The sequence below is a fragment of the Ambystoma mexicanum genome, chromosome 2q (genome assembly GCF_040938575.1).
Source record: "Ambystoma mexicanum isolate Mex_15411 chromosome 2q, UKY_AmexF1_1, whole genome shotgun sequence".
Taxonomy (NCBI): Eukaryota; Metazoa; Chordata; class Amphibia; order Caudata; family Ambystomatidae; genus Ambystoma; species Ambystoma mexicanum.
This window is the reverse complement of record NC_090924.1, coordinates 329,443,941-329,463,214: the sequence shown is the minus strand read 5'-3', so window position 1 is coordinate 329,463,214 and position 19,274 is coordinate 329,443,941. Positions and strand designations below refer to the sequence as shown.

Genomic DNA, 19,274 nt, shown 5'->3' with positions numbered 1-19,274 from the left:
AAACAGATTTGAAGTCTGACATTCCCAGAAAAGAATATGGTTTTCAAATTCTCCATAGCCTCTCCCCAGCCCCAAACTAACCTCATAAAACTGGCGGTTGATGCTGAGTACAAATGACAGCACATCCAACATTTTTGTCCGGATGACACTACGAGTCTCATTCCTGAAACAAAGAGAAAGCTATCATAAAGGATGGAAGTTTAAAAAATTGCAGATAAAAGAAAAGGGAATTGATCATGCACCCACCTAAAAAATCTCTCCATCAGCTTCTGCAAAGTCTGGATCCAGCTGTCTTTTGCGGGGTGAATAGACTGAGCTCTGTAGGTGATGAGGTTTACAACAGAAGATTCCTTCAAAACAGTGAAAAAAAGAAAAACAATTTGAGCATAAGCTTTGGGAGTCGGTTTCAGCCATACACAACCATAGGAGGGGGGTAAGCACACTGCAGGACTGCAGTGACACTTAATAGACAGTCTTGTGGGACACTGCTAAAATTCTGGAATGATGAGCAGTCGACACAAGGATCACTGAAGCGTGTCTACGATGTGGGACCAGGTAACATTTCCAAAATATGCTGCAAATGGGCACCTAGCTTCTCACATATTTGCTACCTCCTCTAAACAGATGAGGTAAGAAAGTATTACCAATGTGGCAGCTGGGTAGAACACCTGTGCTAAAACGCAAGGCCTTGCAACCACAAAAAGAACTGACAGGACATTGCCTCTGGATGCAAAAGGCACAAAATAAAAGCAGTGAGCCAAAGGAGCAGTGCCATCTATTTCAGGTGTACATTTCAGGTGTTCTGCTGAAATCAAACCGATTCACAAAGATCTTTGACCCATGTGCTTCTGCATGTAATAAGTATTCTGTTGGTGCAGGTAGAAAGGTGTACGTCCCACGCAATAAGTTATGGAATCCAAATCCAACATCAGTCCCTGGGTGGCAGCTAAGGTAGTTCCAAATGTGGCCCTGCATCACACAAGAGGAATATTTTTGGGAAAGAACAAGAATGCATTCTGGATACTCCCTAAAAGCACTTTTCCAGTGAACATGAGTATTTACAGTGATGCCTCATTAGGAGCACCACCACCACATGTCAAGATCTGCTGTGTTTCTGATAAGAATGGGCAGTTATTGATTTTTAATGCATTTCATCACCTATGTGGCAATGATTTCTTCAGGGAAAATATCTACTTTTCAGACAAACGCATTATGAATCTCTGGAACAGGGCTCTGTTCAGAAGCAGATCAGAGCATATGCGAGGTACATCGTATTGCACCCGGCCAGTAGTGGAGGCAGCTTTTAGTGCCAGTGCAGCTGCACCCCACGCCCTCCCTCCGACTCTGCCACTGCACCCGGCCAGCACAAATTAGTTCTGAAGTGTTCAGGTTCCTCCAAACAACTACTGTAAATCAAACCACTTCCCCCGGGTATTTTACCCACAAGCCTAGGAGACTCCACATTCAAGAGAGAAACCATATACTTACCGGCCTCTGATCTGCACATTTCTCTATCAGATCAAAATATCGATCTTTGGAGCCATGGAAGTCCTTCTGTTCACAAAGTTCTTCCACAGCACTCAACAGGTCATGGACTATGTACCTCAGCTCTTGGCTACTCAGCACCTGAAAGCATGACAACGCAAATAAGGGTACTTTAAAAGGGCTAAAGGGACAAAGTAATGCATTTAGAAATCATGACAAGCACATAAGTCAAAACACAGCATCTTAAATTCAGTGCAATGGAAAATGCCAAACTATGTCAAAGGCCACCTTCCTTGGAAATTCTGCCTCTCGGTGCACACTTCCATCTACTTCTGATAATAACAAAAGGAAATGTGCCTTCAAAAAGAGATTATAGTGACCATTATCTGACCATTTGTCTCTAAAGATTGTTAAAAGGCCTAGCGCACACTGAATGCCTCAATCAACCATAGGGCTCTCAGTCAAGGTGCTGCCTCAGTCCAATTCTGGCTTTCCAGCAAAACGCATAGGAAGCAGGTTAGTGGAAAGGGTACCAAAAGGGCCACAAGTAAGAAATACATTATTGTTTGGAAAAGTAAGAACAAATTAAAGCAGGATTCATTTTGACCAGGACTGGGATTCATATATGGGATGCATTCCCGCAACAGTGAGCTGTGTAATGCCCCCATTCTTACCATCCTCAGCTATAATCACCCAACCATACCCTTCTCCAAGAGAAGAGTCTTTCATTACAACTTAAAGAAAAACTTTGGGTATTTAAGAAAATCACTTAGAACCTTGGACACTTGGATGTATTACACCCCATCCTTCATTCAGAAATATTAAGAAGCTTGGTACTCTTCAAGTTGCGCCAGGCACATTTACTGAAATATACATGTATTGTTTTGCATAATAACAAAAGTGTATCCTTTGGTTAAGTATGCCCTTAGATTAATACGTGTTTCGGCCTTGAGCCTTTTTCAAAACCGGACAAATCATTCTAGGTACATTGATAATGTGTGAATAGTGGACAGAAAAATAGGGGATGGCAAAAGGTAGGATTTGAGGGTGGACAGAAAAGAAATCACTTATTTCATTAATCATTTGGTACTTTCTTAGATAATTCCTCATCAGATTAATCAATCCTTCATGTATATTGTATAACATATGTCTTACTCACTATATTCACTTTATTTGCATATCACACAAACTTGATGAATTTTTAGAACATTCCCAATCCCAGGTTAATTCCCTGTTTCTACAATGAAAACAGTGTTCATTGTGATTTCAGCAAAGTTCCCTACCGACTAATCATAATATCCTCCTCAATTTAGGATTCTTTCCCTCTCCCATGCATTAGGTTCACCTCCTATGTACATTAGTTAATTGAACCAATATTGTTTCTGCCTTTTGGGTAACTTGGCCCAACTTTCTCTATAAGTACATAAGTCACGACACCACCTGTTTCTACAGGTTGTGAGGTATAGTTCATGAATATGCCCAAAATATTGGGCTGGTTGATGCACATATAAAGTTGTCCAACATCAATTCATAGTTCAATTATACATGTCTTAAGCCTATACAAATTCCCATTCAAGGGTTTTAGGCTTAGAACCTGTGATTTCGATCACTACTCCTCATACATAGCACGAGTAGGTTCAACACTCCAATCTGTACTGCCCATAATGGACATCAGCAAAGTTATATTCACCTGCCTTGAGTCCAGGAGTTAGATCTCCTTGCGGCCACGTCCTCTGTCTAGAGCCGCAGTCGCCATTCTGGACATCTTTAAATACATGCGCGTGGGAATCGCCATGCCCACCGCATTACTCACTGTTATCCCTGCATTTAACTCTTTAGGTATATACCAGAGATGTACCTTCCTCCCTGTAACATCCTAGTACCTAGGTTTCTCCCGGCACGATTCATAATTCTGAAGCCTACATATATCATATTTCTATTTTTTTCATTTCGTTCCTGGTTTATATTTTATATATTGTGCAGAATTGTATGAAATTGATATTTGATGGTTGTGCCGGAAAATTATACAAAAAAAAAAATGATGTCATATGATACTCACTGATGTACCATTAATATGTCAAACTACACTTGTTTAATTAAGTCAATCTAACAACCCCAATGTTACGACCGTTTTGATTGTGGCTAGGTCCTTTTGATCATTATTGACGCTAATTACACATCAAAGGGACAGATCCCTTTGTAATATGCTACTTTTAATCTATCCAGACTATTCTTGGATACCTTATATACATATGAGTCAATTGTGTCCGATATGTTAATTGGTATCTTCTGTTCATATTGTGGTGTATCCCCCCCAATTTTTTCAATCACTTACTGTGTACTAGCTTATATAAGAAGTTACATTATCAAACGCCGATGCCTTATAAAAATGAGCTAATCTCATTGTCTATGATTAAACCAAGTTCCGTAGCGCAAAACTTACATATGGTTCTTGCCTCGGTTTGCCTCAATAGACGTTCCTCATTTCCCCCTCTTACTTAGTGTTATTTTCTTCAAACCTATTTATTTCATGCTTATTGTGCATCTGATGGTCCCTTTGCCAGTGCGGAGTCAGGGCAGTCAAGGGTCTTGGCTGTTAATAGAGGAACCCATGTTCCCCAATTCTAGTTTTTAATGGTCTAATTGTGCTAGCAACATATACCTTCTTGCAAACACATACTAGTCCATACACAAAAGGCGTTTTGTAATGAATATAGTCCTCGATATGTACTGTTCCACTCAGATCTATAAACACATCTGTGTTCTCATATGCAAATCTGCACATCGTAGATGTGGCACATCTGTGAAAGCCTTGTCTCAATGGCTAAAGCCAGGACATTGTCCTTTCAGTAATAGTACTTGGTAGAAGAGGACTCTGTTTTTCAGCGTCTCTGCTCATTTGAAAACAACCGCAGGTTTTCCTTCCAAATACTTCACTAGATCTATGTGCAATAAATGAATAGTTACTCACGGTAGTGGCTAACCTATCCTAGTCCATAGTCCCCTTTCCTCCCTACTGCACGGGCGTCCCTCGCTAGGGACGGGAGACAGAACCTTTTTCACTAGAAAAAACCTTCTTCCCCATTGAATTTAGAGGCGAGCTGCGGCGCGGCCCTGGGAGCATGTGCTCCTCTAACTCCGCCCACCGGCGCCACTCCTCAGTCCCCATTGACACGTCGACAATATTAACATTGCCTAATGACACCAGTATTATTAGGGGGTGAGGATGGTGGGACGTATGGAGGAAAGGGGACTATGGACTAGGAGTACATTAGTCACTACGGTGAGTAACTTAATTACTCCTACGTCCAGTCCCCTATCCTCGATACTGCATGGGGTCTGCACGGGTGCCCAGTTAAAGGGTCGACAGTTATAGGGTTGACTAAATTTGGTCGAATTGCAATAGGGTCGAATGGTCAAAGCGTCGAAATGCATTTAAAAAGGTTTTTATTTGATATATTTTTATTATTATTGTTTAATAAATATTTAATATGTATTTCTATTTTTAATATTTTGAACATTGTAAATATGTAAGCAGGTAACATTAATAAACAAAATATATTATTGTCCTTTTATTTATAAATAAATATATGAATTGCTTTGTAACAAGGAAAAAATGTAGTTTGAATGTATTACTTTTTGAACACTAGATGTTGCTGTTGTATTACTTTTCACATGCATAGTAATGTATAATTGTTTTCTGTTTGTAACGTATGACGTATTACGTTTCGTGCGTCGACGTAGACGCCATTTTTGAAGTCTTTTGATCGCATTTCGGATGCCTGTTGCTCGCGCTCCCACTTTTAATGGATTTTCGGATGGATTTTTTTTTTTGTGGATTTTTTCTTCTGCTTTGATGCATTTTTTACTGGATCGTGTCTAGGATTTTTTGGCTTGGATAACCTGTTCATGGATTTTGGTTTTCGACTTCAACGGATGACGGATTTACCTTGGTGAGGATTTTTGTCTTTTCTGGTTTTTTCCTGCATGGATGGATTTAACTTTTATGGATTTTTTGGCTTGGAGTACACGTTTTTGGATTTGGGTTTTTTCTTCAACGGATGGATTCAGCATGGAGTAGCTATTTGGATGGGGTTTCCAGCATTTGGTGTGCGTTTTCGGTGTCCGGAGCTGGCATTTTTTTGGGTGAGTTTGCTTTTATTTGTTATTAACATTTTAAAATTTGTATGCTACTGCTTCTAGGAATTGCATAGGTTCTGTACTTTCAAAATTGTTTACAATGCTTGTGATTCTTTCTTCATAGTCTCTATTTTTTTTTGGTTGTTGGTTGGTTTTCCAACGATATTGTTTGTGATAGTTTTATTTCTTGTCTATTTTGCTCAGATTTTAGATTGTTGATGAAGTGCCATAAGTTCGGGTTGTTGGTGTTGAATTCCTTATTTATCTTGCTGTGCCACCCCTCTTGTACGTTGTTTGCTCTAGGCCAGTTTAATTTCACCGATGTATAGCAATTCCATATGTGTATTTCATATTTTCCCTTTCTTCTGGTCCCATGTCTTGTTAGTTGCCCAATCCACGTGCACTCCATATAGTCCATTAAATTACTTAATTGTTCCTCATGATTTGTGTAATATTCTGATGCAATCAAGTGTCATAATATTTCACAACCATGTCCTCTTTTACAAAAGCTAACGCATATCATTTCTTGATCTGGTGCTGGAATTCTGTGTCCTCTATGTACATTGTCCGTAATCCTAATTTCTGAATTTTTTTCCATAATGATTGTCCGAAATGAAAAAAACAGCCTTAAATATGTGTCTCTGGATATATTTTTGAAAATGCTTTTATTTGTCCTTGTTCAAAATCCATGATTATTGTTTTTGTTTTTTTCTTCCGGCAATGATTCTTTAATTAATTTATATATACAGCTGTACAGTTCTTCCGATTTTCCAGGCATTAAAACGAAAATTAAAGATATCACTGTCCCATTTATTGTCCCATGAATGCTGTAAAACTGAAGAAATGGTGCTGGACATGTTTTAAAAGTAGCGTCTCCATGCCAAGTAGTTGAATCCCTCCAAGTGTGTTATATTTCGAAAAGTTGCAAAAATTAACATTTTCTCACTGTTTACTTCTAACAATTTCCACAGAAATTGCTCTCCCTTTTCTTTTTTTTGTAAAATGTCTGGTACAATCATGTTTACATAACTTTGTGGTGCTATTGGTAAGTTTTCTTTGCATTGTTTCTGCCTGTTTACATTCCGTTTTACTAACTTCATATTTGGCATTTGTGCCGTTACATGCAGTGGTAACCTCTCATAAGCTTTGGTTACAAGTGAACTTGTTGCTTCATTTTTATTCATTTCTACATTTTGTTTCAATTCATTTAGCGTTTTCTTTATTAAAACTGTGGTATTGTCCGGCATATGGTTATGCTCACCAGTTAAACGTATGTTTTCTCTTTCAGTTATAGCTCTGCCGTTGGTTTCATTTTTTGTATTCCTTACATTTTCAATAGCTTTTTTTAATTTCTTGTGCAGTCCCTGTTGTACACATATCCTTCATATGCCAATTGTGAAGCGCCCATTTGCGATTTTATGAATTCCATTTCTTTATCGAATTGTATCTGAAATATCAAATTGTATAAATTAATTAAACCACTCTGCTATAATGTTTGGGAAACGAGTGTGCAGTCAAAGTATCTTTTTATTAATGTGAAAAGTTATAATATGGAATACTTTAATGTGGAAAAAATAACCGAATTTCTTATTTTTTTATTTATATATTTTGTGTGGGGGGGGTTTCGCATTTATAAAAAAGATTTTTAAAAAAAGGGGGTTTGGGGGGAACCCCCCATTTCAAATAAAAAACTGTGAACGACTTTCTAATTCGCTTATTTTAAGTGTGTAACTTACTGTTTTTCCAGTCACGTATTCGCTATTCACTCGGTTGTTTTGGTCAGCTGCTCTCTCTGTCACTTTCCTGACGCACTGAAAGTTTGTTTTCAACCGTCAGCTGTGCTTATTGTTCTAAAACAAGGTGCTTTACTCTTCATTTACTATCATGTCCTTTAACCCTTTTTTTATTTTCATTGCTATTTCAATGGGCTAGCCCTTTGTTTCGATCAAATGGCCCGTGTATATTATGTGTGTGGTTTGTCGACCCTTTGACTTTCAATCCTTTTGTTTCAATAGAATGACCTGTTTACATTATGCGTATGGGTTGTCCATCCTTTGACTTTTGATCCTTTGCTTTCGATCCTTTGTTTTCGATCCTTTGACCTATAACCGTCTGCACTGTACTCCATACAACTGAATGTAGCCCCAGGGTGGAGTGGTGACCCTCCCTAAGAAAACAAGTTTCTTAGAACGCCCTGTCCAGGGCGCCCAACACTACATTGAGGTCCCACACAGGGAATCGTTTTTTGAAGGGCGGATAGAGCCTGGTGAGGCCCACCAGATGTCGTTTAACCACCGGGTTAGAGGAGAAGAGCTCCTGCTTTGAGTTGCTGTATGCACCTATGGCTGCCAGGTAGGTGCGGCACATGTCTATTTGCACCCCTGAGTGTGCGAGGTGTGCCGAGAAGGCAAGCACATCGTCCAATGTGCAAGAAAGGGGGTCGATCTCCTTACAGTCCGCCCAATGACCAAACCTAGTCCATTTACTCTTGTACAGACTCCTGGTAGCCTTGCTCCTAGCGCCCTGAATGATGTCCAGGTTAGCTTGTGACAGGCTCAGATGCTTCAGCGTGACATGCTTAGGAACCATGCTGCGAGGGCTAACTTGTGTGGAGGGGGGTGGATGACCATGCCCCCCACTGCAAGAGAAGGGGAGCTGGGCCCAGCGGCAGGTGAATGGGCAGCCTGTCCGTGAGACTGAGGAGCTCAGAGACCCAGGGTCTCACCGGCCACCACAGAGCTATCAGATTGTGGAGGTGACAATTCTTTTATCCTCCAGATCACCCTGTGGACCAGGGGAGTGGGAGGAAATGCATATGCGGTCATGCTGTTTCAGTGAATCTGTAACGCAACGCCCAAGGAGCCGGGGCCTTTCCCTGCCAGGACGCGGACTGAGCGCACTTCCTCTGGGACCAGTTGGCAAAGAGATCCACCTCGGGTTGTCCCCATGTGCTGAAGATCCTTAGCAGAATCTGATCGTTCAGTTGCCATTCGTAATTGTCTGCCCCCAGTCTGCTGAGCCTGTCCGCCTCCAGGTTGGACTCCCCCGGCAGGTGCATTGCACTCGGGTAGATGTGGTTCTCCAGGGCTCATTCCTACATGCTGATCGCTAGACAGCACAGCGGAGTGGGCCTGGTGCCACCCTGCTTGTTGACGTAATACATGCTGGTGGAGCTGTCCGTTTGAATGAGGACCACCTTGCCACAGAAAGCCTTGAGAGTGAGCCAGATGGCTTTCATATCAAGCCAGTTGATGTGTGCCTCCTGCTCCTGGAGGGACCAGACTCCATGGACACTGTGGTTGTCCAGAGTAGCGCCCCAGCCTTCCAGGGAGGAATCCAGGGTGATGGTGACTTGAGGTGCTGCCTGTCGGAAGGGCTTGCCAGTCCACTGGTTGCAGTCCGGGTGGAGAAAGGGAGGAATGCTGACCAGCTCCGCTTGGGAGCCCCGCTCCTGGTTCCATGAGGCTGCGAAGTGCAACTGTAATCTCATCTTTAGTCTCGTGTGGGGTACGGCCAGTAGGACCGCTGCCATGATACCCAATAGATGCTGGTACCACCAGGCCGAGGTCATCTCTCTGCTGAGGAAGTGACATGCCGCCTTCTTGATGGCCACGATCTTGTCCTCAGAGGGAAAAACTCTCTCTGAGCTCACGTTCCATAGGAGGCCCAGGAAGGTCAGGCTCTGTGTAGGCTACAGCTGAGACTTATTGAGGTTGATAGAAAATCCCAGCTCGTGGAGTGGGATCATAAGGGCGGAAAAGTGTGGTGCACTGCCTCCGGAGACTTCACCCTGATGAGCCAGTCACCCAGGTATGGGTAGACATGGTGACCTTGGGCCCTGAAGAGGGCCGCCACTGCAATCCGAAGTCTGGTAAATTCCCTGGGGGCCGAGTTGAGGCCGAAGGGTAGAACTTTGTACTGGAAATGGAAGCCCATGATCCTGAACCAAAGGAAGGAGCGATGAGGCTGCCAAATTGGGACGTATAGAGATACGCGTCCTTCAGATCCAGGGAGCACATCCAATCTCTCTTGCACAGTGTCTCTGCAATGAGTGTTAGTGTAACCATCTTGAATTTTTGAAGAGGGAGGGAGAGGTTGCGGGTGGAGAAGTCCAACACAACTTTTGTACAGCAACAATCCTGGAGTAAAAGCCCAAGCCTTGCTGGAAGGCTGTGACTTCTTCCACTGCCTGGCTCTTGAACACATTTCCGCCAACAGAGTTGTTGTCCCAATTTGTGGGAGTGGAGGGGAGGAAGGAGGAGAGGGTGGAGAGGGTAGCCGGTACACCATGGGTACTACAGAGAGGATCCAGGTGTCTGCGATCCTGATGCCAAAACTGTGCGTCAAGGACAAGCCTTCCCCCATCAGAGACACATGGTGCCTCTGAGGCTGGTGCGGAGGAGGGGGGGGACTGAGGAAACCCTTGCTCCCCTCTTCTGTTTGCGCCGGTGCTGACTCAGAACGATCAGGCTGTATTGACCTCTGCTCTTGGAAGCCCCGGAACCCGCTGAACACCCTCCCCTTGTCAGGGCGTTGATACGACTAGGTGTATGCCTTGGGCATGGCCTTTGTGAGGATAAAGACTTTGCAGTTTGGCAACAGTTTTTCATTTGATCTAGTTCCTCATCCGTAGTGGAATGGAAGAGGTTGCCACCCTCAAATGGAAGGTCCAATATGCGTTCCTGGACATTTGGGTTAAACTTGGTAGCCCGTAGCCAGGCCGTCTTCATGTCTGTGGTGATGCAGATGGCTCGGCCTGAGGTGTCAATGTGGCCCACGGTGGACTTCATGATGTCCTGCACCATCAATTTAGCTTCTGCCAGCCCCGCCTTGAAACATGCCTGGCTTTGCACCAGAAGCTCTGGAAGCAAGTCGGCTATTTCCCACCAAAGCCTTTGGTTAAGGCGTCCACATTTGATTGACAAAGGTGCAGGGAGGCGTTGGAATAAACCTTCTTTCTGGAAGACTACAAGATCTTCTTGCCTAGAAGCGCTGAGGACGAGGTGGCCGAAGACGACTGAGGCTTGTAGTAGAGTGACGCTGCAGCGATCCCCGAAGGTTGCGGTTGAGGGTGCACCGACAGCAAGAGTGGGTCCCTCTCCAATTACCTATACTTGGTGACGAGGCGCCGACTGACAGGCTGGGCTGAATGGGGTTTAAGCCATGCCCTTTTGGCTAAGGCAACAATGTCCTTCTGCATTGGGATACCCGTTCTAGTCGCAGTGCGTAGAGTGAGGACCTCGGGCAGGACTCCCCACCTCCGGTTGTTCTACCTCGGCTTGAGGCAGCCCCAAGTAGTCTGCCAAACCTGCAAGCCGTTCATGGAAGGCCTTGGCTGAAGATGGCGTGTCGGCGTCATCCTCCTCATCCGTGTCCACCAGGGTGTCCAGTAGGTCCGGGAGAGGGTGGAGAAATGCTGGGTGCCGAGGTCTGCAGTGTAGGAACTGGAGCCAGTGGCTGCTGCAGAGGCTGGTGTGGAACCACCTGTACTGTGGGAGGCAGGGAAGCCGGAATCGAAGGAGCTGGCAGGGCAGCAGGGATTGCACGGGGGCCTGGGTTGGAGCCATACGAGGATTGACTATAGGCGCAGGCGGGGGGGAGCATGTCCCTAATCACATCCCAAAGGATGGCCCCCATCTGCAGAGTTCTCATTAGTGTGTGGAACTTTTCAGAAAACCTGTCCTCACAGGCCGGTGGTGTGGCAGGCTGTATTGACGGGGTAGCGGGCTGCTGCTGGAGCCGGTACGTACTCCGTCTAGCCGGTTGCAGGGTAAACCTGCCAGTCGATGCGGATGGAGAAACTGTAGGCCATGTACCTGGTTGAGAGCAGTCCCACCTTGAAACTCGTTCTCCCACCTACTCAGCACCAACGGGTGGTATCGGATGAGCAGCGATTTTGTCTGGCGCGGCGGCCATCTTGTCGAGCTGCATGCCACGTGCCGAAGTCGTGGTGCTTGCCTTGCTGGGCCTGGCCTCCTCCAGGACTCTTGGCGGTGGAGCATGAGACGTACCCTGTACCTCAGGACGGGGCCTGGTAGGCGTGTTGCCCTCGGCCGCATTGCCGGTAGTGCTGTGTACAGGCGTTCCCTCTGACATTTGGCCGGACCTATGGCATAGCCCCTCGCTTGTAGACCTGGTAAGGAACAAGTTACTTACCTGTAACTGTTGTTCTCCAGCATGGGTCTGGCATGGATTCACATGCTCATGAATATTCCCCGTCAGGCCGGGAATCCTCAGTAAAGAAAAAATCAGTATCAGTTTTGTTTCTGATTTGTCTTTCTCGGTAGTAACCAATCACTGGTCTCTGGGTCATACTGCCCCCAGCCAATGACTGCCCTCTCCCTAAGCCCCACCTCCGACAGCCATCTTCAGATTTGGTAGCACGCAAAGTGGCAGTATGACCAAGTGAAGAGCCGCAGAGGGTTCGCATGTGAATCCATGCCAGACCCATGCTGGAGAACAGTTACAGGTAAGTAACTTGTTCCTTCTTGAGCATGGGGTCTGGCATGGATTCACATGCTCATGAATATAAGAATACATAGCAGTACACACATGCACAACCAACTGGAGGTGGCAAAGGCTCAACATTAAGCATTACATCAAAAACTCAACATTAAGCAATTCTTACCTCCTCACCAGGCTCACCTTAGGCGAACAGGTTGCGCAGCAGCGCTTGGCCGACCCTGGACTCCTCCCTGGAATCCTGGTTGACGCAGTAGAATCTCGTGAAGGTGTGCGTCGACCTCCACGTAGCAGCCCTGCAGATGTCCAGGAGGGGCACACCAGACAAGAACGCCGTGGTAGCAGCGATAGCTCTGGTCGAATGGGCTCTCGGACAGCCAGGCAACGGTCGGTTTGTCGATCAATGACAGTGCATGATGCAGCCGGAGAGCCATCTGGAAATGGAAGCCTTCGAGTGAGCCTTCCCTTGGTTGACAGGTCCAAAGTTCACAAATAGCTGTGATGTCTTCTGAAAACTCTTTGTGCGGTCCAGGTAGAACTTCAGCACTCTAGCCACATCCAGCGAGTGCAAAGTCCTCTCGGCCGGTGACGCAGGCGACGGGAAGAAAACAGGTAAGTTAACACCAAGGGCTTGTTTAGGTGGAAGTCCGACGGCACCTTGGGCATAAAGGAGGGGTGCGTCCTCAGCACCACCCTCATGTCGTGAAAAGCCAAGTATGGAGGCTTGCAGGATAGGGCCTGGATCTCTCCCACTCGTCGTGCGGAGGTGATGGCTACAAGAAACGTAGTCTTCCACGACAGGAACTTCAACGGTGCCGAATGCAGGGGCTCGAATGGCGCCCCATGAGTCTGGTCAGCACCACGTTGAGCTCCCATGCCGGGCAGGGCCCTTCACCGGCGGGAACGATCAGAACAGTCCCTTCATAAATTCCTTCACCAGACGATGGGACCACAAAGATGCCCGTCCTGTGGTTCTGGTGTATCGGGAGATCGCAGCCAGATGTATCTTGATGGAGGCGTGAGCCAGTCCAGCCTTGGCCAGCGACAGTAGATACGGCAGCACTTGTTGGGCCGTAATCTGTAGAGGGTTAATCTTCTGTGCACAGCACCAGACAGAGAACCTCTTCCACTTATGTCCGTAGCACTTGAGAGTTGAGGACGCCCTGGCCTTTGCAAGGACCTCTCTGCAGTCAGCCGGGATATCTTACCCTCCAAACTCTAGTGCTGCAGGAGCCAGGCCTGCAAGTTCAGTGACTCCGGATCGTGATGAAGAATGGCGCCTCCTTCTCTGGAGAGAAGATCCGCGTCCGTCGGCAGCTTGACTGGTGGGGACGCTGACAAGTCCAGAAGGTCCGGAAAACAGATCTGCCTTGGCCACGCCAGTGCGACGAGGATCATCCTCCACCGGGACCTCTTGAGCTGGTTGACGAGTCGGAGCAGCAACGGCAACAGAGGGAACGCATATAGGAACAGGCGGTCCCAGGGGAACGAGAAGGCATCGCCCATGCTCCTCGGCTGGGGGAACCTGCTGGTGAACCTCTGGCACTTGGAGTTTGTCGCCGTCGCGAACGGGTCGATCGGCGGTTTTCCCCATCGTCGGAAGAGTCGATCCACTTGATCATGACATAGTTCACACTCGTGGCACGAGCGCAGCTCCCTGCTGAGTGAGTCAGCGATGGTGTTCTTTATCCCTGCCAGATGAAAGGGCACTAGAAACATCCCTTGGGCGACGGCCCAATGCCACAGATCCTGGACTTCCTTGGAGAGGGCTGGGGATCTGGTTCCTCCCTGCTTCCGGATCTAGAACATCGCGGTGGTGTTCTCGGTGAAGATTCTCACCAACTTGCCTTTGAGGGATGGGAGAAAGGACCTGAGGGCCCAGAACACTGCACGGAGCTCCAGGATGTTGATGTGAAGCGGTTTCTCCTCCGGGAGCCAAAGGCCTCTCGCGTGAAGTTCTCCGGTGTGCGCTCCCCACCCTTCCAGGGAGGCATCTGTCATCACCGTTATCTGGTGGGATGGGGTCTGAAAGTCTATGCCCGCCGTCAGAGGAGCGCGGGTGCCCCACCACCGGATCGCTTGTCGGAAGGTCTCGTTGAGTGGGATCCTGTCCTCGAAGCTGCCGTCGCTTGGATCCAGCAGGCGTCAAGGAACCCTTGCAGAGGGCGCATCCGAAGCCTGCGCAGGCGCACAAGATATATGCAGGAGGACAGCATCTCAAGGAGGGACTTGATGGACCTCACCCTGGCCACGTCCAGCAGACGCTGCACCTTGCCCAGGATGGCCTTCGTCCTTTCCTCCGACAGCGAGGCCAGACGCGCCATTGTGTCGAGCTTGGCTCCCAGAAACAGTGCGACTGGCGACGGGACCAGGTGGGATTTGGGAAAGTTGGAGAATCCCAGGTCCGTGAGCAGCTGGACTGTCTTCGCTGTGTGATCTACAGCTAGCTCCTTGAACCTTGCTCAGATGAGCCAGTCGTCCAGGTAGGGCTAGACGTGGATCCCCTGCAGGCGCAGCCGCGCCGCCACCGGTGCGAGGCACTTGGTGAACACCCTGGGTGCCAACTTCAATCCGAACGGGAGGGCCTTGAACTGGTAGTGCCGTCCTTGGACCACGAACCTGAGGAACTTTCGGTGTCCTTTTAGAATGGGGATGTGGAAGTACGCATCCTCCAAATCCAACAACGACAGTAAATCGCCCTCCTCCAGCTGTCCCAGCATGGGTGTCGGACGTAGGGAAGAGCCCTTCACAGGCTGGACACCTGCTGAAGCCCGCTGACGTCGACATGCGTCGGGGAGGAGCTTGGTGCCAGAGGACCGACTACATGATTGAATAAAAACAGACGATAAAAGACATAAGTAGCTGGGGAAGAGTGCATAATATTACAAGGCTGAAGCCAAACCCAGGAGCGCTGGTGAAATTGGCCTGTTCCCATCGACGCAGAAAAGGGTACCGAGGCGGGGCACCAGTGGGTGGATTCAAGGGAGCGCATGCTCCCAGGGCCGTGCCCCTGCGCTCCTCTAAATTTAAAGAGGAAGAAGGTTTTTTCTGGTGAAAAAAGTTATGTCTCCCGTCCCTAGCGAAGCACACCCGTGGAGTATGGAGGAAAGGGGACGGGACATAGGAGTATAAAAGATGCCAGTGCTTTTTAAAGGATATCCTGGATGCTGTAGTGGTTCTGGCAATATTTAGTGATAAACTTGACTGTAGTTGTCGCTGCGTCTATGTTCTTGTCTTTCTGGTTCAAAATTTCCATTCTGTCTATTATCTTAGCCTTCGTCTGTGCTGCTTGTATACTGGCTTGAGGATACCCCCGCTGGCGAAATCTGTTCTGTAGCATTTCACACTCCTGCTGAAAAATGGTTTGGTCCTCACAATTTCTTCCTGACCTTATAAATTCGCCAACAGGTATGTTGCGTATAACTGAGTTGTGATGACAGCTTGTCGCATATAAAGTGTAATTGACTTCCGTTGGTTGTAAGTACGGGTTAGTAAGTTTGTTCCCCGATACATAGATCTTCAAGTCAAAGAAGCTGATTGCTTTCTCATTGTGGGCTCCTGTAAATGTTATTCCTAAAGTATTAGTATTGAGTTCCCCTATAAACTCCTCCAATTGACATGGACTTTGCTTCCAGATTAGTAGGATGTCGTCTATATATCTAGTCCACATCAATACATGTTTTCGGTAGTTATGATTGTGTAAACTACGGTGTCTTCAAATAAGCCCATGAGTATGTTCGCCAAAGATGGCACATATTTGGTGCTCATGGCCACTCCCTTAGTTTGTTGGTAGCTTGTCTCATTGAAAATGAATATCTTGTGTTGCAGCGTCGCCTCCAACATTTCCATGAGTATGTGTTAACCTAAGGACATATTTAGGACATATTTAACCAAAGGATACACTTTTGTTATCATGCAGAACAATACATGTATGTTTCAATAAATGGACCTGTCGCAACTTGAAGAGAACAAAGGTTCTTAATTAGTCTTTCATTACAAGCGCCAAAAGAAAAATAAAATAAATAAAAGAATATCAGCTATGCATCTTGCACTTTTCACAGGTGTGCTGTTTTTTTTTAAATTTTTTATCAACTTTATTTATTTTGGTTTTTCAAAGGTATAAATACAAACATTCAAGATATACCCTCCCCCCACCCACAACAGTCCCAACATAACATTGGATACGGTGTAGCAGGTTCAATAATTTGAGTCTCTTGGATCGCCCATTCTTCCAGTTCAGAGTGTGTGTTTTTTAAATAACGGAGCCGCTGCGCAATAGTGTCGGCTTAAAGTACATTTGTTCTCTATCATTTGTGAATTTGTGTAATGGCATCCAGGTGTCTAAATATTGTGTGTAGGAGCCGTGGGATAATGCAGTAGATTTCTCCATGGCCATTACCCTCCCATAGTCTTACCCACCACATTGCCACTATCGGTCCTTGTTTGTTCTTCCAGGTATGAGCTAGGGTTATTCTGGCAGCACTTAACATGTGGGTAATGAGGTGGGCTATAGGTCCGGATTCAGCATAACATTCCTCAATCGCCTCCCCCAGTAGGACCACCATCGGATCGAATGGCAGTTGTGTCCCTGTTATCTCCTTGATGTGACTTGGAATTTCCTTCCAGTATGTTTCAGCGAGTGGGCAAGACCACACATGTGTATTAGATCACCAGGTTGTCCACAGCCTCTCCAGCAGGACATGGGGTAATCTGGGTTAATGGAGTGCATGCATGCAGGTGTCATGTACCATCTTAAACACATTTTGTATGCCGCTTCTTTAATGGAGGTGCATTTAGAGCTTTTAGCGGCTCTTTGCCATATTTGGCTCCAAGTTTAGCTAGAGATTGGTTTCCCCATATCCGCTTCCCACCGTTGCATATGTAGGAGGGATTATTCAGGATCTGCTCCCATTAGGCTATACCGTTTCGATACCACTTTCTTGGGTTGGCCATCTTTTATCATGAGTTCTAGTCCCACCGGATCTCGGGTTGCCTCATCTCGGACCTTCCTATTAGAAATCCAACGCCTTAGTTGGGCATAATGGAACCTCTCAGTTTCAGGTATACTGAATTTAGCTATACATATTTCAAATGTTAGGGGTCTACCTTCTTCATAAAGGTCTCCCATTGTCAGAGTTTTCTCATTTCCCCTCCATTGTGCCCAGATGTCAGACCGCATTCCAGGGGTAAAGTCTGGGTTATGGGCCACTGGTGTCAGGGCCCCTCCCCCCCCCAATCCTCACCCTTCTGCTGCGTAACACCTTGTCCTAGTACCACAAGTTAGCCTTGGTGGAATCGAGTAGCGTACCTTCTTTGTTTCGGTGCCGCTCGGTAAGTAAGGGGAGGCTATCTAAGGGGGCTCTGGTTGCTTCTCTTTCGAGGGCCATCCAACCAGTTTGCTTATTTCTGGGTGACCATTGTAATATTGGGGCTATTTGCGCTGCCTATAGGTATCTGCGGATTTCGGGGACTCCTAACCCTCCCAGCAATTGCGGTCTGAACAGGACTTTTTTCGGGACCCTTGTTTTTTTTCTTTTTCCAGATAAATGTCATTATGTCCCTTTATAATTTTTGAATTGCTGGGGCTGGGATACGTATTGGTAGGGCTCTTACCACAGAGGAATCTGGGCAGCAAGGTCATCTTCACAGCCATTATTGTTGCCAGCCATGATAGTTCCTGCACCTCCCAGTGTTTTAGGTCCCCTGCTAGTTCCTTCAATAATTCTGGGATATTGGCCCCGTATAGCTTCTGGTATTTGGGGGTTCATTGAATTCCTAAGTATTTTACCGCTCTTTGTTCCCACTTCAGCGGGTGTCTGTCTTCCCATTCTGTCACTTGCTCTACTCTCTCCATGATATTGAGCACACAGGATTTACTATAATTGATATGGAATCCGGAGACCTTTGGAAATTCCTTTAGTAAGTCTAACGCTCTTGGTAGTGAGTGTGCTGTATCTTTGAGGAACATGAGGATATCATCCGCATAAAGAGCTATTTTGTGTGGCTCTTCATCGCTGGTCTCTACCCCTTGGATCTCTGGGTCGTTGCTGGCTTTTTGTGCTAATGGCTCCATGGCCATGGCGAATATTAGGGGTGACAACGGGCATCCCTATCTTGTGCCCTTCTGAATAGGGATATTATCTGTGAGCCGTCCATTGACCATTAGTCGTGTGGATGGATGTGTGAAATTGGCCATTACCATGCATATGAAAATAGGGCTACACCCGAATTTTTCCAGGACCTGTTGTAGGTACCCCCAATGCAAGCTGTCGAATGCTCGGGAGGCGTCTAACGCCAAGACTGAGAATCGATGTCCTGTTCTACGACCCCATTCATTTGTATCTATGGCTCTACGGATATTGTCATGCGTGTTTCGTCCTTGTATAAAACCCGCTTGATCAGGGTGGATTATCCCGGGCAGTACCTTCGCTAGTCTACGGGCCAGGACCGTCGAGTAGATTTTTGCATCTCTGTGAAATGGCGAAATGGGGCGATAACTTGCGCATTCACTGGGATCCCTATCCGGTTTCAATAGCAGGACTGTAGGTGCCTGGCTCATGTCTCCAGAGATCCTACCGGAGTCTCGGATGAAATTAAACAGTTTTATTAAAAGGGCCTATCGGGGTGGTTCTGAATGTTTTTCAATGTGCGTTACTAAGCCCATCTGGGCCAGGGGCTTTGTTTGCTTGCAATGTTTTTATTACCTCTCCCACCTCCCCCTCTATTATGGGGGCTTCTAGCATTTGTCTGTCTAAATCGTTAATTTGTGGCAGGGTTATTTGGTTGAGGAATGCGGTCTGTTCTTCTTTCACCAGGTCCTCCTCTTTTAGGTTTTTGGTATAGTATAGGTGGATCACTTCCTCTATTGCTTTTTCTCCCCATGTTAGGTTCCCTTACGAATGTCGGAGTTGGGTTATGCGGTTCCAATTCTTACGCTGCATCAATTTAGCCGCAAGGATTCGGTTTGCTTTATCCCCTTTGATGTAGTAGAATTGCTTGGTTTGTACTAGGAGAAGCGCTGCTTCATCCGGCAGGTGGGACTCTAAGGCTGCTCTAACTTTTTTCAATGCTCTCCATGCTCCTGCGAGCCCTTGTTTTTATACTCTGCTCTGGTGTGTGCTACTAGGGTTTCCATGTCTCGTCTCACTCTTCTTTTAATGTAGTTTGTTGTGTGCGCTATGAATTCC

General features: G+C 46.5%; 1 protein-coding gene across 4 annotated transcripts in view; it reads right to left on the bottom strand.

Moving 5' to 3' along the window:
• Positions 1-19,274, bottom strand: part of TSC2 (TSC complex subunit 2) — a 1,437,517-nt gene that overhangs the window by 982,500 nt on the left and 435,743 nt on the right. For all 4 annotated transcript variants that reach the window (XM_069647328.1, XM_069647330.1, XM_069647331.1 and 1 more), the window contains 3 exons: positions 1,489-1,626; positions 247-350; positions 82-163 (listed from right to left, as the gene is read on the bottom strand). In XM_069647328.1, the coding sequence (XP_069503429.1) occupies positions 82-163; positions 247-350; positions 1,489-1,626 (324 nt within the window). The remainder of the gene's footprint in view (positions 1-81; positions 164-246; positions 351-1,488; positions 1,627-19,274) is intronic.